This window comes from Microtus oregoni, unplaced genomic scaffold (assembly GCF_018167655.1).
Source record: "Microtus oregoni isolate MIOR12 unplaced genomic scaffold, Mior012 000007F_ref0000211, whole genome shotgun sequence".
Classification (NCBI taxonomy): domain Eukaryota; kingdom Metazoa; phylum Chordata; class Mammalia; order Rodentia; family Cricetidae; genus Microtus; species Microtus oregoni.
In genome coordinates this window covers 22,387,052-22,411,718 of record NW_024543066.1, presented here as the reverse complement: position 1 = coordinate 22,411,718, position 24,667 = coordinate 22,387,052, and the positions used below count along the sequence as shown (strand labels likewise).

The following is a 24,667-nucleotide window of genomic DNA, read 5'->3' as shown; positions in this document are numbered from 1 at the left end:
CTGAGACAGGGTCTATGCTGCCCAGGCTGGCCCACACTGCCAGGCCAGGCCCAGCAGCGAGCACTCCCCCGTGCTGCTTGTAGTGCCCCGCATACTCACTGGAGAGCACAGACCTCCTCAGACCTCCAGGAACCCTGAGGTAGGCCTATTTTAGTCACTGTCATCTCACAGACAGGGAGGCTGAGGAACAGGCAGGTAAAAAGAGAAAACTGCACCATTTGGCTAGGAAGCAGTTGCTGTTAGACACTGTATTTTCTTCTAATACTTGAAAGTTTTGCATTTTTATATTTAGGACTCTATCTGGAAATTTATCTTTGTCTGTGGAATGATGTCAAGATATAAGCTTTATTTCCATCCAAATGGATAGCTGTTTCTACAAGGACTAACTTATATGATCACCTGTCCAGGCTCACAGCCGTCAGCCCTCCCAAGCCTTCCTACTGGCTCCCACACCAGCTAGACAGGGGCTCTTCCGGGCAGTCTGGCCCTGGTCCCATCAGGCAGCATGATGCTGAGCAAGGCAGGGTGTGGAGACCTGTCTGTATACCCTTCAAGGGCAGCCAGAGACGGGAGGCGGAGCCTCAGCTGGCCAGTAGGTCCCTCAGGCCACTGTTGCGGGGCAGCAGATCACATGCTAGGCGTGCTTTGCGATCCCGGACAGCCTTCAGGGCTGGGCTGTGTTGTAACAGGAGGGAGCAGATGTCCTCGTGACCCTTCTCTGCGGCCTGGGGGGGGGGGGGGGGGGGGGGGGGGGGGGAGAGAGAGAGAGAGAGAGAGAGAGAGAGAGAGAGAGAGAGGCCTGAATCAAAATATGCTCCAGAGCTGGGCCCTGCACTTTCTTCCTTCCCTTTTGGGGACCTGCTTAAGAAAGTGTCCAGGAAACAGGTGCCTCCGAAGTCTAAGCACACAAAAGTTCCCACCAAAACGCCATGCCTTATACACAGATTTGCAAAGCACCTGGGGCAGTCTGGGCAGCTACTCATTAGTTCTGGTTCTAGTTCAGCTGCTCTGGAACTTTCTGTGTGGACCGGACTAGCCTTGAACTTTTGGCAGTCCTCCACCTTCAAGTGTTGGAGTTCCAGCTACTGAAGCAGCCATGTTTGGACTTTTGTGCATGTCGGACAAGCAACCCACCACTGAGCTACAGCCCCGCTTTTTATCATTTGAGTCAAGGCTGCTCCTGTTTATGTCTTGTTTTTTAAAGATAGTTTCACCATGTAGCCCTGGCTGACCTGAAGTTCACTATGTATATCAGGCTATATGTATTTACTGCTATCTGCCTGCCTGTGCCTCCTGAATGCTGGATTTAAAGGTATGTGCCATCATGCCTAATCTTTCTTTTTCTTTCTTCCTTCCTTCCTTTTTTCTGAGACAGTAGCTTTCTGATTTGTTTTTTTTGTTTTTTTGTTTTTTGTTTTTTGTTTTTTCGAGACAGGGTTTCTCTGTGGCTTTGGAGCCTGTCCTGGAACTAGCTCTTGTAGACCAGGCTGGTCTCAAACTCACAGAGATCCACCTGCTTCTGCCTCCCGAGTGCTGGGATTAAAGGCGTGCACCACCACCGCCTGGCTGCCTGGCTGACAGTAGCTTTTTGAGACAGTGTCTCACTGTGTTGCTCAAGCTAGCCTCAAACTCACAATTCTCCCGCCTTGGCCTCCTGGGGTGCTTTTCCACTCACCTCACCCCTGCCCCCCAGCTTAGCCTGAAAAAAAAATATATATATATATATATCTCCCCTTTGCCCAGTAATCATTCTGGTCTTTATTCAGCTGTCCCACAGTTGCCCATCACCCCAGCACTGAAGCGAGTGCAGACAAGAGGCTCTCTGGGGCTTGTTGGCTTCCAGCCTGGCTGAGAAAACTTGAGCCCCATGTTCAGGAAGAGACGCCTATCTCAGAGGAAAAGGCAGGGGCTGACAGAGCAGAACACCCAGTGCTGACTTCTGGTTCCTGTACAGGCACGTGCATCTGCACGCAGATGTGTGCGTGCACTCACAGATACGTGTACACAAAGAAATCATGTTTTAGATTCTGTGCATGTGGGGGGGTATGTGTAGATGTGTGCAGATGCCTGCCAAAGTCAAAAGAGGGCAGCAGATTTCCTGGCTGCAGTTACAGGGTGTTGTGAGCTGGGGACTGAACTTAAATCCTCAGCAAGAACAGTATACACTCTTGGGCTGGAGAGGCTCAGAGGTAAAGCCCACTGGCTGCTCTTCCAGAGGTCCTGAGTTCAATTCCTAGCAACCACTTGGTGGCTCACAGCCATCTATAATGAGATCTAGTGCCCTCTTTTGGCCTGCAGGCAGAACATTGTATACATTATACATCGTAAATAAATAAACTTTTTTTTTTTTTTTTTTTTTTTTTTAGTTTTTTGAGACAGGGTTTCTCTGTACTTTGGAGCCTGTCCTGGAACTAGCTCTTGTAGACCAGCTGGCCTCGAACTCACAGAGATCCACCTGTCCCTGCTTCCTGAGTGCTAGGATTTAAAAAAAAAAAAAAAAAAAGAATAGTAGTACACATTCTTAACCACTAAGCCACCCCTTTAGTCTCCACAAATTAGTAAATTAAGTTTTTTTGTCTAAAGACAGGGTTTCTCTTTGTAACAGCCCGGGCTGTCCTGTAACTTGCCCTGTAGAGCAGGCTGGCCCCAAACTCACTGCCTCCTCAGTGCTGGGATTAAAGGCATGCACCGCTATTAGGAAGTATTTTTAAGAAACAAAAGACGCCGGGCGGTGGTGGCACACACCTTTAATCCCAGCACTCGGGAGGCAGAGGCAGGTGGATCTTTGTGAGTTCGAGGCCAGGCTGGTCTACAAGAGCTAGTTCCAGGGAGGCTCCAAATCCACAGAGAAATCCTGTCTCAAAAAACAAAAACAAACGAACAAAAAGACTCGAGCTTCTACACCTGTCAAGGATTTAACAAAACCCAACCTGCAGCTGTTCACTCCACGCCTGTGGTGTGTCCAAAGGCTGCACACTCCACAGAAGCCAGCCCCAGCTGCTGCCTCTGGTGAGCCAGACCTCAAAGAACAGCCAGTGGGCTTAACCTCTGAGCCTCTCCAGCCCAAGAGTGTATACTGTTCTTGCTGAGAATTTAAGTTCAGTCCCCAGCTCACAACACCCTGTAACTGCAGCCAGGAAATCTGCTGCCCTCTTTTGACTTTGGCAGGCATCTGCACACATCTACACATACCCCCTCCACATGCACAGAATTTAAAACATGATTTCTTTGTGTACACGTGTCTGTGAGTGTCCAAATGTGACTTGGGAGGAAAGGCTTTATTCTGGTGCTGGTTGTTGCTCATCATGAAGGGAAGTTGGGGCAGGGACCTGGAAGCAGAAACTGAAGCAGAAGCTATGGGGGGATGCTGCCTACTGACTTGCTCCTCACGGCTTGCTCAGCCTGCTTGCTTCTTCTCCTTCTTCCTCTCCCCCTCTCCCTCCTTCTCCTCCTTCTTTGAAGCAAGGCTTTTATGTGTAACCCTGACTATCCTGGAACTCACTCTATAGACCAGGCTGGCCTCAAACTCAGAGACCCACCTGCTTCTGTCTCCCAAGTGCTTGATTTAAATGCATGCACTTCCATGCATGGCTTTTTAAAATGTCTTTACTTTTTATTTTATGTGTGTGTGTTTTGCTTGCAGCTAGAGAGTCAGAGTCACTGGAACTGGAGTCACAGATGGTCTGGGCCACCCTGTGGGTACTGGAATTGAACCTGGGTCCTCTGTAAGAGTATCCAGTGTTCTTAGCTACTGAGTTATCTCTCCAGCCCCTGGCCTGCTTTCTTTTTATTTATTTATTTATTTATTTATTTATTTATTTATTTATTATGTATACAGCATTCCTTCCATGTATGCCTGCAGGCCAGAAGAGGGCACCAGACCTCATTACAGATGGTTGTGAGCCACCATATGGTTGCTGGGAATTGAACTCAGGACCTTTGGAAGAGCAGGCAATGCTCTTACCCTCTGAGCCATCTCTCCAGCCCCACCTGGCCTGCTTTCTTTTTTTTTTATATTTATTTATTATGTATAATTTATTTATTTATTATGTATACAATATTCTGTCTGTATGCCTGAAGGCCAGAAGAGGGCGCCAGACCTCTTTACAGATGGTTGTGAACCACCATGTGGTTGCTGGGAATTGAACTCAGGACCTTTGGAAGAGCAGGCAATGCTCTTAACCATCCTGGCCTGCTTTCTTATCCTACCCAGGACAACCTGCCCAGGGATGGCCTGGCCCTGGTGAGGTGAGCCCCTTAGTGAGGTGAGCCCAACCACTTCAATCCTTCATCAAGAAAATGCACTCCAGACTTGCCCACACCTTGATCTTATGCAGGCATTTCCTCAGCTGGCAGCCACTCTGCCCAAGTGAGTCTTGTTCATGTCAAGGTAACAAAACTAACCAACATGCCAGGAGCCAGGAAGCCAAGGGCAGGGCACAAACAGCTGAGAATGTCTGGGGACCAGGAAGGTTCTACAGAATTGCTATATACACTATAGTCCAGAAAGAAAGGTAGAAATACGTACGGCCTATGACAACTGGGAGGGGAAAAAGCTGGATGGGTTGGGGCAGGCTTAGGATCAGTTCTCAAAAGACAAGGGCAGGAGGACTGATTGCCACTAAGTTCGAGAAGACCCTGATCTGCTATAGTTCTAGGTTAGCCAATGCCACATAGTAAAACTCTGGTGGGAGGGGGGAGAGGGAGGGAGAGAGGTAGGAAGGGAGAACCTGGTTCAAGAGAGGAGGGCGGGGAGTGGAGAGGCTTCCATTTGGAAGGTCGTTTGTGACACACAGAGACAGTGAGTACAAGAGGATGGAAAAGACAGAGCCTGAGAGCTGAAGACAGAACTGAGGCCATCAGGAGCTGAACCCAGCTGGCTTTGTGGGATAGCTCCTTGGACTTGGGAAAAGCAAGCCTGGGGAGGGGGGCGGAATCCATGGAAGGTAGGGTTTGATGGGAACTCTTTCAAAGTCACAGCACTGGTGGAAAACCAGAGCTGGGGCAAGGAAGGATTCTATCTATAAATATATACATAAATCACATCTCTAAGATGCATGCGTGGGTTGAACAAATAGTTCAGTGGTAAAGGACTTGCCCAGCAATCCCCAGCACGAAAGAAAAAAAGAAAGAAAGAAAGAAAGAAAACAAGTGAGTGATCGAGCAAGCAAGAGAGGGAGCGACTGGAAAAGTGGAGGCCTGGAGGAAGAGCCTAGAGTACTGAGTCCCAAAAATAATCATCCTGCCTATGCCTAGAAAGTGGGTGGTAGAGAGGTCAAGCAGTACTGGTTTAAAAAGCTGATTACAAGGGAGCGCCTTTGCAATTCACCACTGGGGAGAGAATGAACTCACACACAGGAGAACGGCTAGAAAACTACTTTCGTAAGGTGCTGACAGGCAAGCACCAAGACCCCAGGTGGCTTCTCTTCGCTATGCTTTTCCGTTTTCTGCAATGAGCACTGTAATCTTGGTCGTCAACTGGGTGGGACTTAGAATCTCCTAGGAGGTGTGAGGGCATTTCCAGAGACCTTTAAGCTCATGAGCACAAGCTCCATCCAGCTCATGGTTGGAGCGCCTGCATTCATTTCAGACCTGCTGTAATCCCAGCAGGAAGAGGCGGGAGGATCAGGGTCATCCCACACACACAGCAAGTCTGAGGCTAATCTGGGTTATGGGAGCCTATTTCAAAAGACAAAACAACAACTTTAAAGTGAGGTGAGGTAGCACGCCTCAGGTCTCGGGGGTAGAGACAGGAATGACTTCAAGGACCGCCAGGGCCAGAGTGAACCCTTGTCCTCTGTTTCCTTGACTGTAGATGCAGTGGGGGGGGGGGGGGCAAGATGGCTCAGAAGGTAAAGGAAGTCACTTGCCACCAACCTGTCGGTATCAGTTTGATCCCTTGGTCCCGTGTGGAAGGAGAGAACTGACTTCTGAAAGTTGTCCTCTGATTGCGTCATGCCCTCCCTGTCATGCTCCCCCACGCAAATATAGACATCACGTGGCCAGCTGCCTCGCGCTCCTAGCCTCCTACTGCTGTTGTATAGTTGCCAGGATGGACTGCATCCCCTACCTTGACATGGGTGTGGTGGCACACTGCCTTTAATCCCAGCAGCTGGAAGGCAGAGGCCTGTGGATGTCTGGTCAAGGCCAGTCTGGTCTACATAGTAAGTTCTAGGACAGTCAAGACTACATAGAGAGAGCCTGTCTCAAAAAAAAATAAATAAATAAAAAGAAAGAAAGAAAGAAAGAATTTTGTCACAAGAAAGCAATGAGAAAAGTAACTAATACATGAATAAAATTAAGGAAAAGAAGGTACAAAAGAGACAGGGACATACCTTATGTAGGCTGGTCATGCCATCATCATCAACCAGCCGAGGGTTGGACCCATGGGAAAGCAGCAGTCGTGCAATTTCCGTGTGCCCACAGTAGCTGGCCCGGTGCAAGGCTGTGGCACCCCCGTGGGTCTGGGCGTCACACTTTGCTCCACTTTCCAGCAGAAATTGGCAAACAGCATAGTGCCCATTGCGACTAGCATAGTGCTGCAGGGGCAGAAACTGAAGTCAGACAGCAAAGTCCTGGCAGGTGACAGGGGCACTGGGATGGTAAAGGCACTGGCTGTCCAGCAAGGGGCAGACCTGGAACCAGCTCAGAGACACTGTGCTCTTCCACTAATTAAAATACCCAGCTGCTCATGATGCTGCCAAAATAAAAAGGGGAGGGTGGCTAAGGATACAGCGTAGGAGGGAGAGTGCTTAGCATCATGGCGGCACAAGCCAGGGTCTGTAATCCCAGCAGGAAGAAGCAGGAGGATCAGGGTCATCCCACACACAGCAAGTCTGAGGCTAATCTGGGTTATGAGAGCCTACTTCAAAAGACAAAACAAACTTTAAAGCAAGGTGAGCTAGCATGCCTGTAACCTCAGTACTGGGGGTTGGGGGGTGGGGGGCAAGAATGACTTCAAGGACAGCCTGGGCCAGAGTGAACCCTTACAAAAGCTAAAAACCTAAGAGCCAGTGAGATGACTCATTGGCTAAAAGTACTTACTACCAAGTCTGGTGACCTAAGTTCTATCCCCAGAACTCAGTGCAAGGAATGGAACAACTCTCCAAAGTTGTGCTCTGACCTCCACACATGCCCTGTGACAAGCTCGTGCCCGCTTGCAGGCTTGCACATGTGCGCGCGCGCGCGCACACACACACACACTGCGGGCTCGCACATTCACACGCAGTGCAGGCTTGCACACAGGCACGCACGCACACACACGTGCACCACACACACACACATCACACACACGCACCACACACACACGCACCACACACACACGCACCACACACACACGCACCACACACACACACACACACACACTGCGGGCTCGCACATTCACACGCAGTGCAGGCTTGCACACAGGCACGCACGCACACACACGTGCACCACACACACACACACATCACACACACGCACCACACACACACGCACCACACACACACACACACACACACACACACTGCGGGCTCGCACATTCACACGCAGTGCAGGCTTGCACACAGGCACGCACGCACACACACGTGCACCACACACACACACATCACACACATGCACCACACACACGCACCACACACACACACACACACTGCGGGCTCGCACATTCACACGCGGTGCAGGCTTGCACACAGGCACGCACGCACACACACGTGCACCACACACACACACACACACACTGTGGGCTTGCACATTCACACATACGCAGACCTGTTGTAATAGCTGCCACAGGGCTGTGTCCCCAGCAACCCGGCTGCCTGGCTAGCTTATGCCCCGAAATAATTACAAGGACACTGTATTCTTTTAAACACTGCTTGTCCTATTTCTATCTAGCCTCTTCTAGGCTAATTCTCACATATTAATTTAGCCCATTTCTAATCATCTGTGTAGCACTGCTAGGTGCGCTTACTGGGAAGATTCTAGCCTATGTCCATCCTGGGTCGGAGCTTCATCGCATGTGCCTCAGAGAGCAGAGCTATCACGTCTACCCGGGAGAGGGGAGCATGGCGTCTCTGAGCTCACTTCCTCTTCCTTCTAGCATTCTGTTCTGTTTACTCCTCCCACCTATGTTTTAACCTATCAGGGCCAAGCAGTTTCTTTATTGCTTAACCAATGAAATCAACAGATTGATATATGACATTCCCACATCACATACCAGTAACAAGAACCAACAGAACAAACACTGCAGGGCTTTGCTGGGAGTAAAGGGGAAGAGAAGAGGCAGCCCAGAGTCAGAGCCTGTCCCATAGCTCACCAGCGCGGTATAGCCGGCAGAGTCAGGCTGGCTGGGGTCTGTGGCCTTCTGGATGAAATATTTCACGCGGCCCAGGTCTCCATTCAGGGCTGCCAACCAGATTCCTGCAGAAAGCCAATCAAAGCACTCAGCAGGGTCGCAGGATGGCATTTTTCTTTGTGTAAGTACTAGGGGAGGCAGAGGCAGGTGGGTCTCTGTGAGTTCAAGGCCAGCCTGGTCTACAGAGCTGGTTCCAGGACAGCTAGGGCTACACAGAGAAATCCTGTGTTAAACAAACAAACAAGAAGCTGATCAGGGAACGGTGAGACAGCTCAGCAGGTCAAGTACCTTCATCAAGCCTGACTACGCGAGTTCGATACCCTATACCTACATGGTGGAAGGAGAGAACTGACTCGTGCCAGTGTCCTCTGACCTCTGTACTCATACCCACATGCCCCACACACCCTAAATTTAAGTAAAATTATTGAAATAAGATAACCACGAATAGGTTGACCAATACTACACACCCAGGTGATGAGAGAATTCATCAGTGGCTTGGAATTCAGTCACAATGCAGTATAAAATGATGGGGGAAAGAAGAGGTAAAGGAATTTGGAAAAGACCGTGTACCAGCATACTTCTAAAGCAATCACGGACAGATATGCTGGATGTCACCGGCGTCATGTCCTTGCAGGGCTCCAGGAATTTGACCTTACTGGCAAGGGAGCCCAGACACTGCAGACACAGAAGCTAGGACGGAGGCTGGTGGAGAACTGCACAACCCAGAAGCTCATCGTGTTTATTATATACAGTTGAACAGTTAACCAGGTTACTGTGTTCAACAAAAAGGCAGGGTTATTCTACACAGCTGAATGAGGAGGCGGCGTTATTCTACACAGCTGAACAAGGAGGCAGGTTTAGCTAACATCAGTAGAGCAATCAATCTCTGCAGAGGAACAGACTTCAGGCCATGAATAGCCAGAGGGAGAAATGGTGGACATTTTCTGCCTCACCCTTGTGTGTGTGTGTCTGTGCTCAGCACTTGTTGCTCTTCTAGAGGTCTGGGTTTGATTCCTAGCACCCATAAGATTAGCTCACAACCATCTGTAACTCCCATTTCAGGGGATCCAATCCCCTCTTCTGATGAGGCCCATACATGATGCATACATACACATGGGCAAAACATTCACACACATTAAATAAATATATATACTAAAACCAGTGATCAGAGAGATGGCTTGGCAGTTAAGAGTAGTTGCTAGGGCTGGATAGTGGTGGCACACACCTTTAATCCCAACACTAAGGAAGCAGAGGCAGGTGAATATCTGAGTTCAAGCCAAGCCTGGTCTACATAATGAGTTTCAGGCCAGTCAGCGCCACATAGTGAGACCCTGTCTGGGGGGTAGGGGTGAGAGAGGTGGGAATGGGGAGATGGACAGACCAACAAAACAGAATACACACACACCCAATAACTGAACTAAAAACTAAAAAAAACAAATGAATGGGGGCTGGAGAGATGGCTCAGAGGTTAAGAGCACTGGCTGCTCTTCCAGAGGTCATGAGTTCAATTCCCAGCAACCACATGGTGGCTCACAACCATCTGTACTGAGATCTGGCGCTCTCCTCTGGCGTGCGGGCATACATCAAGGCAGAATGTTGTATACATAATAAATAAATAAATCTTTATAAAAAAAAACAAATGAATTAAAAACTAAAATAACATGATTTACAGAAAACATTCACACAATAGGTGAGCACCTGCATCACATGTGGGAAATTAAGAAAAGAATAAGCAAACAAAGTAACAGCAGGTGATACACAAACTATTTCTTTTTTCACTTTTAGTTTTTGGAATCAAGTGTCTCACTATGTATCCCTGTTCTGTCTGGCTTTGAACTTGTAGCCCTCCTGCCTCAGCCTCTGAGTCAGTCCAAACTGCTATAAGAAGAGCAAAGTGCTACTGTAACAGAATAGCCTGGAAGGGAAGGGCCCTGCTTTGAATAGGACAAGGTTTCTTTCTCAACAGAGACAGGGCTGACATGTTGAGCCAGGTCACCGTCTCTTGTGGGGAGCTGGCCTGTGCATGTCAGAATAGCTGTGGCTCACAAAAATGTCTCTAGATCTTTACGGGGCATTACTATCCCTAGGTAAGGACTTGATAAGGCATAAGGAAGGTTTCTCTGAAGAGGTGTCATAGAACTGAGAGCTCTCAGTCTGAAATTTTCAGGAAGGCTGGCTAGCAGGCAAAATGAATGATGTTAATCAGTCAAAGGTTAAACACCCAAAGGGCACCACTGCAAAGGGTACAGAAACAGCTTTGTAGGTCACAAGAGAGAACTCGGTTTGAGGAACTAAAAGCAGGGGGGGTGGGGCTGGAGAGAGAGCAGCAGGCAGCTCTGCAGAGCACCTGGGGCGGTTCCCAGTACCCAGCTCACAACCATCTGTAAGTGCATCTCCAGGGAATCCGATGCCCTCTTCTGGCCTCCATGGGCATCAGGCACAAGTTGTACACACACATAATTCTGACAAACGCACATAAATGATCTTTAAATTAAAAAAAAGTAAATGTAATAATCTCATTTGCTATTTTTCCAATGGGGAGGAGAACACACTGGACGAGGGCATGAGAGGAAGGGAGAAGCCCTATTATATATATCCCCAGTCCAAAGATGGCAGTAGCTGAGATAAAAAGTGCAGGTTAAGAAGTACAGCAATGGTCGGGTGTGACTGCACATGGGTCAATAGCATCTACCCTACCTTGCTATAGCTGCACAAGCTACCTGTGCCCGGGGATAACAGTTCATAACACAGTGGTGGCTGGCACGGAGAACAGGGACCATTGCTGCCAGCAAAATCTCTGTATAATCTGGGACAAAACAGTTACATCCTTGCGCTTCTCACGTAAAAATGCAGTCACCTGTTTTGAAATCACTGTAATAGCTACAACATGGAGAGCAACCCCCCTGACCTCCCAGGCGGACACAACCAGCTGCAGATTCTGTCCCTGGCTCTTCTGTCCCCTGAGCAGACTGTCTCCTAGCTAGGTTGGTCTCCAGACCCAGTTCGGAAACCAGTGCCTCAGTTTACCCGTCCGCACTCGAATCGATGCGGCCGAAGGGCTTCCTGCCCCAGGCCCGGAAGCTCCAAACTCGGTTCGCGGCCTCCTTTGGTTCACGTTCCGGGGGCTGGGACTGGGAACTGCCTGACTCCAGCCACGCGGCCGCCTCACCCTTCTCACCCCTCTCAAAGTCCATCTCCTCCAGCGTCTGCTGTACCCCGGGCACCGCACCGGGGTGCGAACAACAGGAGCCGTCCGCGCACGGTTGCGGCGCCGCCATCTCCGCTGCCAGGTTTGCAGCCGGGCTCCCCTACAAAGTGCCCACCCTCCGTCCCAAAATGACCACTTGGAGTCCGTAGTTGACCTCCGAGTTCCGCCCTCTCACCCGGACCGACCAATCCGACGCTTAAACCTTAGCTTAGCAACCAATGACAGTAGCGAGGAGGGCTGGATGGGTTGGGTCTTGCTGCTCTGCCACCACGAGAGGGCGCCCGAGGCTAACTAAGCACAAGGAGGCTCAGAGGTGCAGGGTTCTGCTGCTGCGCGCCCCGGAGGAGGCGGGACGGTTCTTGCAACCGCGCCTTGTAGGGTGTGGGACCAAGCAGCTTAGCCCGCCAGGCAGTGTTTACGTCGCATTCGCCGGAACCGAGGCCTCGCGGGCTCCCCAGGGCACAAGGACCCTGGACGCCGCCCACAGTCCTCATCCCATCTTCCCGGCATCAACTGACCAACGGGCCGTCCATGGGCAATGCAGCGACTGCCAGAAAGTCACTAACACCCTGACCTCGTTCCTTAACAATCCTGTGGGAAGCAGGTGGTCTGAGGGCAAGGACCTTTGAGCTTAACCCTCCGCCCCCTCCATGGTCACTGACTGCCAACATAAGCTGGGCTAACGTCTGAGCTAAGGGAGACACAGTCAAGTATGATCCAGCTTTCTGACCCACACTCAGGGAAACCAGGACAGCAGTCTGCTCAAGCTGCAGTCAAGTGTAAAGAGGGTGGGGGACACTGGAGGGGGTGGTGCTCACTACTGTGGTCTCTGTCCCTATGCACGGGTTAGATTTATCTAAACCAGTCGTGTCCAAATTGCAGTTAACAATAGCATCGAATTCTGCACAAAAGATCTTAAGACGTCATTTCTTTTCTTCTTTTCTTTTCTTTTTTTTTTCTATTTTCCTTTTTGAAACTCGATTGCCGGGCAACTCCCATCAAGGGCACTCAAAAATGAATCCAGGCTGGGCCTGTTATTTTTCCCAGTAACATCTGGGCCTATACTACCTCATTAGAATCAGGGCTTGGAACTTTCTGGGTGGCAGTAGACTATCTTTCCCTTTCCCTACATAGATGGGACAACAGAAAGCTACAAGTAGTTCCTCCTTCCACTGAGCTTGTCCTGGGCTCCATCTTCATAAAAACGCTGCCTCCACAACCTTGAGACGTTTTAAGGAGGTCCCCTCCCTCAGACCCCTCACCCCTGCTCACCCTCCCTGGAGTTCTGGGAAGACAAACCCCTTCTCCTACTCTTCCCCCAGTGCTGACTTTTCCCTGTGGCACCAGGCCAAGTCTGGCTCCCAAGAGGATGTAGCCCTGGTCTGGTTCCCAGTCCCATAGGCACCAGTGTGGGAAAACACTTGAGTCTCAGCTGGCCCCTCCAGAGAGGGGGCACAGACAGACTATGATGGGCCAGCCCAAAGGATGGTTCCCTTTTGGCTCAATAGATAGGTTTTAGTCAAAATATCTGAGCACCAGAGTTAAGTTTCATTTTCTCCATTTTATTTGTCAATATAAAAATACTCAAATATTTACAACAAATAAATATGTGGAGACACAATAAGTTACACTGTTAGGAGCCCTTTTCCTGGAGCTGGGAGAGGATACGCCAGTATCCACAGCATGCCCACTCTCCCTTCCCTCCCCCCAACCTTTCCCAGCCCTGTCGGAAGAGCGCAAGTATAAAATACCACTGAACCCAGAGGCCAAGTGGGAGGCCCTGCCCACCCTTCCCCCTGAAACAGGAGGCTCCATCTCCCTCCCCCACCCGCCCTGAAAACATTCACAGCCCTAGGATCAGGACTAGGCCCACCCCTGAGTCCTGCACTCCCCCCAGAGGGGTACAGCACCCTGTCCACCCATCCCCATCTGTACATCACTGACCCAAGCTCGGGACAGGTGGGGGTAGGAGAGGCAAAGTGGTATGACCCCCTTCCCCTTCATAGCTCCAAAGACTCACCAGGAGGACCCCAGGCCAAGGGAAGACTTAACAGAGACACACCTAGACACACACACATACAACACACACCCCTCCATACATACACGCACCAACACATATATGCACAAACACCCATATCTTGAAACTTCTGCCTTGCAAAGTTTTGGCTGCTGGGGTCCCACAATGTCTGAAATTCACAGAGGAGGGCGTGGCCTCCTGTGAGGCTGATGCCCTGGTGAGCCACACCAAGTGGCAGTGCCCATGCTGAGCAGGTCCTCATGGCTGGGCAAATGCTGGGCAGTGTCTGTCCCAGGCAGAGCAAGTGCCCCTGCCATGTCCCTGAGGTAGCTGGTGCCTGTGCAAAAGTAAGGGTGCACCTCCCACGAGACCCTCGCCAATGAGGTGGGTGGGGGGGCTCCCCTCATACTGAGGACTCCTCTGGGTTGGAGTCAGGCAGTGGCTGGCGCTGCTGAAGTTTCCGCCGCAGCTCATCCGCGAGCTCGGGCAGTGGATGCCCAAGTCCTCCTCGGTCCTCCCCTCCCAGTTGTAAGCGCACATAGCCATTGGCGTTTGAGTTCCGACCTCCCCCTAGGTGAAGCCGAGTGGGAGAAGGCAGGGGCTGGCCAGGTATGCCAGGAGGTGGTGAAGGGGGCCCACCCCCGGGCTGGCACCGGGCGTGACCAGGCACAATCTTGAGAGAGCCGTCTGAATAGTAGTAGCCAACGGGATCCCAAAGTTTCTCATCTGTTTCGGGGCCAGGGCGGAAGGGGGGACTGGTTGGTTCCTTGGGCAGTTCTAGTGGGTACACCAATGTCCTCTCAGCTGCCTTGGCACCTTTTTCTAGCTCTTCTCGAAGTCGCCGACGAAGTGATAAAACCAACAGCAGCAACACCAGGCACACAGCCCCCAGAGCCACCACAGCTAGCCATACAAGCCCCAGGTTTTCCAGGGGAGCCCGGGCCTCCAGGGTCACTGACGGGCCAGCCACGACAGCAACAAGGTAGCTTTCTGCAGGCAGTCTTGTCCCCTGCTCCTCCGAATAGCAGTGATAGGGCCCAGCATGGCGGGGCTGGGCAGCCATCACTACCAGCGCCTGGAGTCCTGTGTCATAAAGGAAGGAGCCAGGTTGTTCGGCAGGCAGGTCCCGGCCTCTGAAGGTCCAGCGGGCATGGGCCAAATTTGACAAGAGGTGGCAGGGCAGAACCAGGTCTGTCCCCGCCACTACGGTGATGTTCTTGGACGCAGATCGAACTGCAGAGGTAAAAATGAGAGAGAACTGGGTGTTAACACAGGAAACCCAGAGCCAACAGCAGGAGGAGATATGCCAACTCTGGCTGCGGTTGGGGGGGTATCCCCAAAATGAAGGAACAGAGAAAAACGGCTCACCTTTCTTAATGCCATACTGGTTACACATCTTTGAGGAGTCCAAGTTTGTCACGTGTTGGATCAGAAGGGAGCTGGTAGGGAAGGGAGAGAACATTGGCAGTCCTGCTAACCACCTTGGCCTCCCTTCCTGGCCCTGGCACTCCTCACGGATTGCCCGACTCACCCTGGGTGACCAACGGTGGTGGCCACGCATCGGCTGGTGTTGACATTCCAGGCACAGTAGGGATCCCGGGCAAGGACACAGTCTGCACAGAAACGGTACTTTGTGCAGTCATTCAGGGGCAACTGGACCAGCTGAGAGCGGGAGCCAGCGAAAAGCACCCTCTGCAAAAAAATCAGACAAAGGGTGAGCCTTTGAGAGGCACAGGCAGAAAGAGAGCTTGGATCTGTGCAGGGAGCAGGAACGCGCTAGGGACCAAAGGAAGAACGCAGAAGAAAAATCCAGGCCGGAGGAACAAGCTTGATGAGAGCTGAGCCAGCACAATCCTAATCACAGTATAGACATGACCTTATTAGACAAGAACAGCAGACCCGGGAGGCCAAGGTATACGCACACCCGCTCACACACACGCACACTTGCTCAAACACACACATGCACACTTGCTCACACACACACACGCTTGCTCACACACACACCTGCACACACACAGTTCAGGAAACGCTCTCCTCCAGCCCTAGGAGCCGGCACAATAACGGGCCCATCTAAGGCGTTTCCCTCTGCCTGAATGGTGACTGCCAATCTGTATATTTACTCAGCCCCACACTTTCCTTGCTGCCATTTCATTATTCAGTGATCAAGGGAGCAACTTTGAGTCACAATAGCTGCTAAAAGGCAAACAAATCAAAGTCCAGAGGGTGCTGGGAATATGCCAGTTTTGCATAAAGGTTTGAAAAAAAAAAAAGCAAATGCTTCAAGGAAATGATCCAGAAGATTGAGGACCTGGCTCAGAGACCCACTGGGGACTGGAAGAAAACTGATGTCCCTGTTACATGGGTACCAAACATACTTTAGAGCCTGGGAGGTCTGGTCAACCACAGTACGGAAGGGCCTTAAGAACACATGAGAATATGAGGGCACTAGCCAAGGCTAGATTCTGGGAATGGGGGTCCCATGGGAACTGGCTTTATGTAAGAACCCTTGGAGGGTAGGTTCCAGTACAGTCCGTTAATGCTCTTACATCCTGAAACTCGCAAAAGCTAAGAGAGGGGCTCTGAGCTGGCCAATCACATGTGCCCAACTAGGGAAGGCAAAAAGCCTGGGTGAGGACTAGATGGTGCGGCACTGAGCGGTGCGGCACTGAGCAGTGCAGCCCGTGTGGCCCATCCTACCTTGCTCCGGGACAGCACCAGACTCTCCACCGGCTCCTGGTCAAACACCTGCAGCTCCTCTATCATGTGGACCCAGGACCCCAGGCTCACAGCCTTCAGCAGCCAGCCGTCTCCTGGAGAGGGGATGAGGAGGGTGTGTAAATGAGGAGGCCCTCGGGGCGTCCCCAGGCTCCCAGGCTTGGGTACACCTGGAAAAGTGCCTACCTGTACCAATGAACAGCACTGTATAGGTGGCGCCATCGAGTCCTGTGACCCTGTCGGCCACCACGTGTGTGAAGTTCGTGTTCTTCTTCACAAGCAGGGGGCGGCCCAACCGAGGCCTCACCTGCTCCTCCATCAGCGGGTGCTTCTTGATGAAGTTGAGGATGTTGTCTGGCAGCTCCAGAGAACTGGTGTAGCCATTGTGGCGGTGCCAATTGTTGATGCACTGTGCGGGGCGGGGGGTGGGGGGGGAGCTGTCAGCTGGATGAAGGAATGGGTCCTGCAGAGGATACTGGGTGCACAGCCCCATGCTGAAGACTCACCGAGCCAGGCCGAGGGCTGGGTACTGGGTCAGTATAGCGGGCCCACTTCTGGGCCTGCTCGCTGTACTCTTTGTAGGGGCCCTCGAACACCTGTTGGATCTGTTCCAGCTGGTACTCACAGACTGCTGACAGGTCCATATCGCCCCTGTTACAGCAAAGGAAGGACCTCAAAAGTCAGGTCTGGTACTTCTTTGCCCACACCGTACCCTGGCATCAGAGGAAGCACTATAAAGGCAGGGCTCAGTATAGAGTAGTCATGGTCATAAGGTGGCTCTGAGGTTCACCTGAGGCGGTTTCTGCTCCCCGCCCCCCCACAGAGCTTTAAAAAGAGCAGGCCAGAATGATCTTGGCTACCAGGACCGACCCGCTGGACCTCCTCCAGAGGTCTGTGCAAGCCTCACGCCCACATACCACCCCCGACCTGACCGCCACCTGCTCCTCAGAGCCCCAGCCACCCCAGAGCCACTTACCATCGCGCTTGAAACACCCCAAAGAAGGTGGTGTTGTGCCAAGAGGTACCCAGCAGGGTGTGCACTGCCCGGAGCTGGTTGAAGTACACCTTCCACTCCGGGGCCGAGCACACCAGCTGTGCTTTCAGGAACGTTGTCCACTTCTTCTGCAGGGTCCGGGCGCCCCCCATGTCGCCCTGGTGGATGGCAAGGAGACACGGCTACTTAGCCCCTGCCCAGCCCTCGGGGCTCCCGCCGCCCACTGCTGCAGAACTTGGTACCTTACAGACGCGAGCCACGCGAGCCACCACCTGCTCGGCGTAGCAATCGTACTCCACTGCCCGCTCGCTGAAGAAGAAGTAGACCTTGTCATCGTCCCCCGTGAAGCTCCCCACACTCTCAGGGACATAGGCAGAGCCTACGAAGTGGGGTTCTGGGGCAAAGCAAGGAGGGTCAGTGGCAGGGTGCCAGGGCCTTGCAAGGCCCTTCCCCTCTTGGCTTCCCCGGTCCCACTCCATAACACACCATTTAGCCAAAACGCCAGGTACTCGGTCTTGATGGAGTGGTGGGGCCCCATGTTCCGCAGGATAACAGGCTCGGTACCCAGGAAGTTGTTGAGCGTGGCTGAGAACAGCTCACCATCTACGGATAGGAGACAAACGGCGGGTCAACCAAGCTAGAAAAGTAAGGTTCAGACAGATGTACTCTGGAGACAAGCCGACCAAGTCCCCAAAGATCCGCCCTGTCCCTACTGGAGGCAGCCACTCACCCACAAGGAGTCCAGTGTGGCCCTTAGCTGGGTCATAGGGACATTTCCCCTTCCCGTCTTCAAATTCTCCACGCTCCAAGGTGAAAGTGAGCATGTCCTAGGAGCAGGAAGATAGAGAAGACAGGCATTAATACAGGGGCCTGCACGGCCCGAAAAATCACGGTCTGGGAGTACAAGCGAGGAAGTCACAGAGGTCAGGGACAGGTGGGTAAGGGGCACACCCAAAGGGGAGGGTAACACTCACGATGTAGGTGCACTTGGGCTGGAAGGCATAGGTACCACAGACGTATAGGTGGGAGGCATTGTATGGCTGAAGGAAGCGGATGAAGTTGAAGCACTCGGTCTTCAGAGAGAAAGGTATACAAGTTAGTGAGAATGAAGAGGCAGGGATACAGGATCACTAGGGTCCAGAAAGGAGAGCATTCCACAAAGGCCTGGCAGGGGAAGTGCCCTGAGAGCCCACCTGGTTGCTCTTCCCTTTCTGGGTACACTCAATCTTCTTCTCAGCCGGGGCCTCCCAGGAGATCTGAGGACCGGAAAGGACACATCAGAGATGTCTCAGGCACATGTGAAGTGTGTGTGCTACAAACACAGCTTGAGCTACACCGTGGGGCCATCTGGTCCCCATTCTGACACAAGCCCCAAACCTATCCCACCTGGAGGAACCCAGAAGGGGAGAGCAAGTGCTAATCCTGATACCAAGAGAGACCTCCAGGCTGTGGGACAGCCTGCCCAGGCCACAGGCCACACACCCCCCAGTCCTGTGTGCCTCCCGCTGCCCCACCTCTCACCACGCCTTGCAGCTCCAGAGCCTCTACGCTGAAGGCAAACAGCGCCTCTCGAGCCCCCACATATAAAAGCCCAGAGTGCTCCCTCAGGGTCAAGGTCAGGAAGTCCTGGATGCCCGTCTGGGAGAACCGCCTCACTACTGTGGCCAACTCTGTAGAAACAGGGACAAGAACAAGGTAGGAATGAACAAGGGGTGAGTGGCAGCCTCCCCGGGGTTCCAGGAGTCCCCTACATCAATCTTCCTTTGTCCAAAGGTCCCCTGGGCCTCATCATCACTGCTCTCCGCAAAAGCTAGCACCACACACACAGACGACAGCCAAACCCCTACTGGCCATAAAGAACTTTTTCTGAATAGACTTGGACTCGATAGCTCCACCCTCCCCGGGCTTCCGAAGCCCCTCTTCACCGTCTGGGAGGAGGCAATCTGGGCTGGTATAGGGGAAGGAAGGATATCTCAGCCAAAGCTTCCGGCCAGAGGAAGCCATCTGACTGATGTGAGGGCTCTCACTCAGGGTCAGCGGTACCTCAGGCACAGAGTTGGGCGCTTCCCCCACCCTGGCCTCCTCAGCTCCCATTTCCTCCTTTGCTCTGCTACTTGCTGACCACATCAGGGTCCAGCAGACCCTGGCGGCAGAGTCAGGGGGGCAGAAGGCACAGAACAGTTGTGAGCATTCCTTGTCTAAGAAGCCATTTACGCCAGCAGGCACCCGTCCAGGCTTCCGGAGATGCAAGCACAGATGGGTATGGGGCTGGCAAGGTGGCATGTGGGGAAAGGGAAAGAAGTTAGGACTGGGAGGGCAAGGGGACCAGAGACTCAGAGATCTGAGTTGGTGTTGAAGCCTGAGAAGCTGTGCTGCCGTCCGGCACATGTAGTGCATGATCACACATCTGTCAGAGGACCACAGCTCTGCCCCCCTGCCCACAGGGCCAGGCACTTAAGCCAGCCTCAGTCTTTGGAGGCAATGACCAGCCAGAGCTGGGTCGGCACGGGAGGGGCTTCATTAGCAGCTGAGTGCAGCCTGTGGGAGGTGAGCTCATCCCAAGTCCCAAGAGCCCATGGATGATACAAACACCTGACATCACCTCTCCATACAGGTGTGTGTGTGTGTGCAAAGGAGCGCTGTCTGCTCGGCTCTGCCTCCTCCCCCAGCAAGCACAAGCACTTATATACACCCACCTAGAACCACCAGGCGGCTCCAGTGTTGGGGCCCCGCAGGGGAGGACCATTAGATGAATTAAGGGGCTTTTGGGGACAGTCAGCTAGGAGGACTGGAAATGGGGTTAGGCTTACACTTGCCCTAGAACTTGGGGTTCAGGTTTCTCTCTCTAGGCTTCCAAGCACTAGTGACAATTCAAGTGAGGAACAGGGAGGGTGACCCCGAAACTACCTCCCTTGCACACCGGGACAACCAAGTCTGGGTTGGGGTTGGGGGTGGAGATGGTGGTAAGAGATCCCAAAGAGTTATCCCAGCGTCAGATGGGGGCAAATCCCAGGTTCTGACCTGCACTACCAGTTCTGGGTCCCTGGGGCCACTCACATTTCTTAGAAAGCCACAATCACACCTATCAGTATAAAGTATGCATGCTTGGGGGGATAATTTTCTCAGCAGCTGCTCCTTCCTTCAAGCAAGCATCCCCTTCTTCCCCCAGCAGTCCATTCCTGCCTCCCTCTGGCCCTGCCTCCCATGCTTCAAGCACTCACCCCCAGAAGATACTGTCTTCCGGGGCACAAGGTTCCACCACACCTCAGCCCCAATGCCCAGGCCCCACAGCCCTGCTGCCAGCAGCCAGACAGCCCAGTGCGGGGCCATGGCAAACACCCGGGCTCTAAACTTCAGTCCAGCAGCCCTGCTGAAGGAAAAGAAACTGGTCAGCATCACAGACCGGAAGGGGGCCAGCACCAAGAGGCACGCCGCACAGGGCGCACATTTGAACACAACTCCCCTGGAGCTCCTGGAGCTCCCCCTGCTCCCTTTTTTGGAGCAGACCTAGTTTCAGCAACTGGCCTCTGCCCCCAGGGACCCTGGGGGTCTCTTCCAGAGGAGCAGGGAGGAGCTGAGTCAGCAGGCACTAGGCGTGGGCAGTCATCAAAAAGCCTTCTATGGCCTCCAGGCCATCCCTACTCCCTCTCAACAGGGAGTTGTGCAGATAAAACAAAAAGGTTTTAGAACAATCTTAAGAAACAGGACCTGCTACCTGGACTCTGGCCAGGCCCAAGACCTAATTCGGGGAGGTATACCCCTTATTCGGCAGAGGCAAGCAGGCGGTTGGGCAAAGACCCCCAGTGGGGGACTTGGTGCAGCCGCCAGCGTGCAGAGTTCCCGGCCCCAGCCTGTCCCCTCCCCCAGCGCAGACAATAGCCGGGCAGAGCCCAAACCCGGTTCCACATCAGCAGGGCTAGAGTAGGAGTGGGGCCGGGAACCAAAAGGGCCCAGCTTCCCGAGGCCCCTTTGTTGCCCAAGAGGGAGGCAGGAAGTGGGTGGGATGGGCGTGGAAATGACCAGGGCCAGTCCTGTTCTTCCAACAGCCTTCTACGAGACAGTGACCCTCCATCAGAGAGGCGGCGGGGCAACGAGTCGGCTCAGGGCGTATGGGGATCTCCTCACCGCGACGGGAGCGGAATCGTGGAAGGAAGTGAAATGGGTTTGGGAGGCCAAAGGGGGTTTCTCCTGGAGCACTGGGTATGCCCACGAATAGCCCTCGAAGGCTGTGTGTCCCCCCTCGCCACTCCCCGCTCCTCGGCTCTGACGAACGTTCTTAACTCGGGGATTGCACCCCGGGGACCATGGCCTAGGCACTAGGCCAACGTGACTGATTTTCACTAATCCACACGCTCCGGGCCGGGAACAGAGATGCAGAATCTGGGAATTTCACTCCAAAACAAAGGTTCCAAGCCAAGACCCTGTCCAGGTCTCCCTACTGAGGACTCTCCCCTCCCCCAGCTCCGGGGATTTGAATGCAAACAAAGCAGTGGCGCTGGGAGCGTGGCAAAACCAGGCTTGAGGACGCCCCCTGTCGGCCCAGAACCCCTGCGCGGGAAGGCGGGGTGGGGGTGGGGGACTGGGGCTGCCTTCCCCCCGGGCAGCCCCCATGACACACCCTCAGCTTCCCCTCTACCAATTACCCTACGCTGGGGTCAGAACCCGGTGGCGTGCTCCGAGAATCCGCCCGCGTACCATGACCCAACCCCCAGCTCTTTCCAAGGCTAGGGACGCGGACAGCCAGGGGGATGGAGGGGTGCAGAACCAGGATTTGCGCCGCACTCGCACACACGGAGCAGCAGATCGTGGATCGCAGCGCTCCAAAGCGGGACAGTGCGGCTACGCTCGGATGAGGGGGCTGGTTCTCAATGCCAGCCCGCCTCCCTAGCAGAACAGGAGGGCGGGGGGCCGCGCTAGGGAAATCCGATTCCACAACATCGGCCACGGTCCAAGCCCGCCCCAAACTTTCCGTCGAGGTGGGGGAACCGGAGCAGCTAGCGAATCTGGCAAAAATCCGGACCGCGCGCCGGACAGCCCGAGGGTCTCCCACTGCCCCTAGCTCCGCACCCTAAGGCGCCCGCCGATCCGGCCACTGGAGCTGCAGACACAGCTTGCGTTACTGCTGATCGTCCGCTGGGCAGCCCGCGGAGGACTCGGTAGGGACCCGGATCGGACAGCTGTCTGCGCTGCCGCCCCACCCTGCACCCCAGACACTGTCCCCTCGCGTGCGCGCCGGCCCCTACCCGAGCCGTGGGGACAAAGCAGCAGCTCTGGAGCCCCAGAGCTCTGGCCTCACTCACCTCTTCCGTGCAGCTCGAATCCCTGGGCGCCGCCCTCGCGTTCGGCTCCGGCCACGGTCCTCCCCTATCCCCGCGCCGTTCCAGCCCGCGTGCGCCCGCCAGCACGCTTAGGCTGTCCAGCGCCACCGCCCCTCGGTCCCAGCACCGCTCTCGGCGCCCCTAAGCTCGGGGTCCGTGCTCTACCGCGCCGGGCGCCGATTCTTTCTCCGCTGCTGCCTCTGCTCTCCGCCCCCAACCCCCTGACGTCAGGCAAGGAGGGTGTCGAGTGGTGGCCGGGGGCGGGACGCGAAGGCCCGCCCAGGAGGGGGCTGCGACCCGCAGCCCTTACTTGCCCATCGCTGAGGCTTGGGGACCCTTGAGACTCTGGCCTCCCCGGAGTCAAGGTCTACGCCCTGGCGCCCGGAGGGAAGGGTGCGGGGAGGGACTTCAGGCATTGCCACCGGGAACCACACTCACCTGGTCTTCCCGAAGTGTGCCTTCAAGCCTTGCGGCGGGCTGGGCTCAGGAAGGACTGAGGGGTTCCCCCCACGCTCCAGTTACAGGAACGAAAGCTGGCAAGCCATTTTGGGATGCGTATCCGAAGGGAGGGGAGCAACGGAAGAAACTGAAGGTTCTCCAAGGGGCTAACCACAGTGGTCAGTCTTTTGACTCCGAAATCGTTCTTCTTTCTGGCCCTAACCCTTAGGCTGGTAGGAGCGGCTCACAGGCAGAGAAGACCCCCAAGTCTCCAGGCTGCTCCTTGTTTCCAGGCTCCAGCAGAGCCTACCACCAGGAAATGATCCCTGGTACCACTTGAAAGGTTGATTAACAAGTGGCATGAGCCCTTCTGTTCAGATGAAAGGGGCTGAAGGGAGCCACGCTGGGAACCACTACCACCTTCAGAACTGCCAGCCTCCGCCCACAGCCGCTCCTAGATAACTTGTAGCTTTGGCCTCCTGGGCCCTGCTGGATGGGCAAGTCCTCTTTCCAGCCAGCTGGCCCTCGCGCTAGGCAGCTGGACAGAACCTTGGGGAAGCTGCTTCACCGGTACCCGGAGACCACCCCTAGCCAGAGTTAAAGGACAATCGGGAATGAAGGAAAGTCGAGGCCAGGAGACTTCTGTGGTAACTTTAAGCCCCTGGGGCAGTCCTAGAGAGAAGCAACACTTTAGACCCCATCAGCAGATCTGGAGTGTAAATCAGTTCGACAGCAGCCTTTATTCTGGGTTAAAACTTGGCATCTGAAAGTGGAGACCAGAAGGACAGTGGGGATAATGGAGAAAGGCAGCCCAGTTGGGTTTCAGTAACAATTGAGTCTTTGCTAGGACACAGAATGGCCCCTTCTCCCTCACTGGCCAGAGCCACATTTCCCAGCTTCTTTCCAGTAGGAAACAAAGCTGGGGCCTTGGAGATGCTGGAGATAGGAGGCAGGCCAGCTACTATCAGGGGTGGGCAGGGAATGTTCCCTGTTGGAGCTGGCCAGAGATGAGCCATTCAGACCCCTCCTTTTGGTCAGCCTCAGTTTCCATCTAAATAAGGGTAAGCTGCTACACAGACTTCCAGGCTTCTGTACTGTTGTTCTGTGCCCCTGGCTTTAGAACCTGCTGTCAAATTTCCTCAGGCCATGCTCAGGACCTTTACAGACTGGGTATCCTCAGCCCTAGGAGGCTGACACAGGACTTCCAGGCCAGTGACTGTTTCTCTCATCTTATCAGAAAGATTAAGCAAGATCTAAAACTGACTCAAATTCACATAAACAGCAAGGTAAAAATTGTGAATGGGGCCTTGGAGTGATGGCGGGAGCCTGTGGTCCCAGCTGCCTGGGAAGGTGGAGGTAGGAAAGTTGTGAGCCCATGAGTTCATGTCCATGTCCACCCTGGGCTCCCTAGTGAGACTGTCTCAAAAAAAAAAAAAAAAAAAAGGAAGTTGAGTTCCGTGATTCCCATTCCTCTTTCTAGCAGTCACCATGCACACCGCTAATGCTCCACTTCCTGTTCTTTTCTCTCTCTCCTCTAAGTCTTGCCCACCAGGAAGGAGCGCTGCTAGGCAGTGACCTGAGCTCCCTGGCTCTACCTCCACGGTGGCCCCAGTGGAAAGTTTCAAAAGGTTTGGGTTTCACTGGC

At 53.6% G+C, this 24,667-nt stretch overlaps 2 protein-coding genes across 6 annotated transcripts; both read right to left on the bottom strand.

Annotated features, from left to right (window-relative positions):
• Positions 1-581: 581 nt before the first annotated feature.
• Positions 582-11,645, bottom strand: Ankrd39 (ankyrin repeat domain 39). 2 transcript variants are annotated; one of them, XM_041656658.1, is made up of 4 exons: positions 11,370-11,645; positions 8,294-8,397; positions 6,336-6,539; positions 582-725 (listed from the first exon to the last, which is right to left on the bottom strand). In XM_041656658.1, the coding sequence occupies exons 1-4, from the start codon at positions 11,608-11,610 to the stop codon at positions 582-584; spliced, it is 693 nt and encodes a 230-aa protein (XP_041512592.1). In that variant the 5' UTR covers positions 11,611-11,645. The 2 variants fall into 2 exon arrangements, with proteins under 2 accessions (XP_041512592.1, XP_041512594.1); XM_041656660.1 differs by having other exon boundaries at positions 11,511-11,634.
• A 1,441-nt stretch (positions 11,646-13,086) lies between these two features.
• Positions 13,087-22,841, bottom strand: Sema4c (semaphorin 4C). 4 transcript variants are annotated; one of them, XM_041656573.1, is made up of 15 exons: positions 22,567-22,841; positions 20,488-20,636; positions 18,788-18,936; positions 18,460-18,522; positions 18,241-18,339; positions 17,997-18,093; positions 17,753-17,869; positions 17,509-17,660; positions 17,249-17,424; positions 16,779-16,923; positions 16,459-16,681; positions 16,255-16,367; positions 15,089-15,249; positions 14,926-14,996; positions 13,087-14,790 (listed from the first exon to the last, which is right to left on the bottom strand). In XM_041656573.1, exons 2-15 carry the CDS (start codon positions 20,594-20,596, stop codon positions 13,961-13,963), a joined length of 2,505 nt encoding a protein of 834 aa, XP_041512507.1. In that variant the 5' UTR covers positions 20,597-20,636; positions 22,567-22,841; the 3' UTR covers positions 13,087-13,960. The 4 variants fall into 4 exon arrangements, with proteins under 4 accessions (XP_041512507.1, XP_041512508.1, XP_041512509.1 ...); XM_041656574.1 differs by having other exon boundaries at positions 20,488-20,633; XM_041656575.1 differs by lacking the exon at positions 22,567-22,841 and adding an exon at positions 20,774-21,289.
• Positions 22,842-24,667: the final 1,826 nt, after the last annotated feature.

What these genes read in the sequence shown, in the direction of transcription:
- Sema4c (XM_041656573.1), bottom strand. Translation starts at nt 20,596, where the DNA reads ATGGCCCCGCACTGGGCTGTCTGGCTGCTGGCAGCAGGGCTGTGGGGC. An exon ending in AGTGCTGTTCATTGGTACAG is followed by an intron (nt 16,368 to 16,458) that starts GTAGGCACTTTT and finishes TCCCCTCTCCAG; the next exon opens with GAGACGGCTGGCTGCTGAAG. An exon ending in TGGTGCTGTCCCGGAGCAAG is followed by an intron (nt 15,250 to 16,254) that starts GTAGGATGGGCC and finishes ATTTTTTTGCAG; the next exon opens with AGGGTGCTTTTCGCTGGCTC.
- Ankrd39 (XM_041656658.1), bottom strand. Translation starts at nt 11,610, where the DNA reads ATGGCGGCGCCGCAACCGTGCGCGGACGGCTCCTGTTGTTCGCACCCC. An exon ending in CTTCGGCCGCATCGATTCGA is followed by an intron (nt 8,398 to 11,369) that starts GTGCGGACGGGT and finishes GGCTTTCTGCAG; the next exon opens with GAATCTGGTTGGCAGCCCTG. An exon ending in CTGCCGGCTATACCGCGCTG is followed by an intron (nt 6,540 to 8,293) that starts GTGAGCTATGGG and finishes CTGCCCCTGCAG; the next exon opens with CACTATGCTAGTCGCAATGG.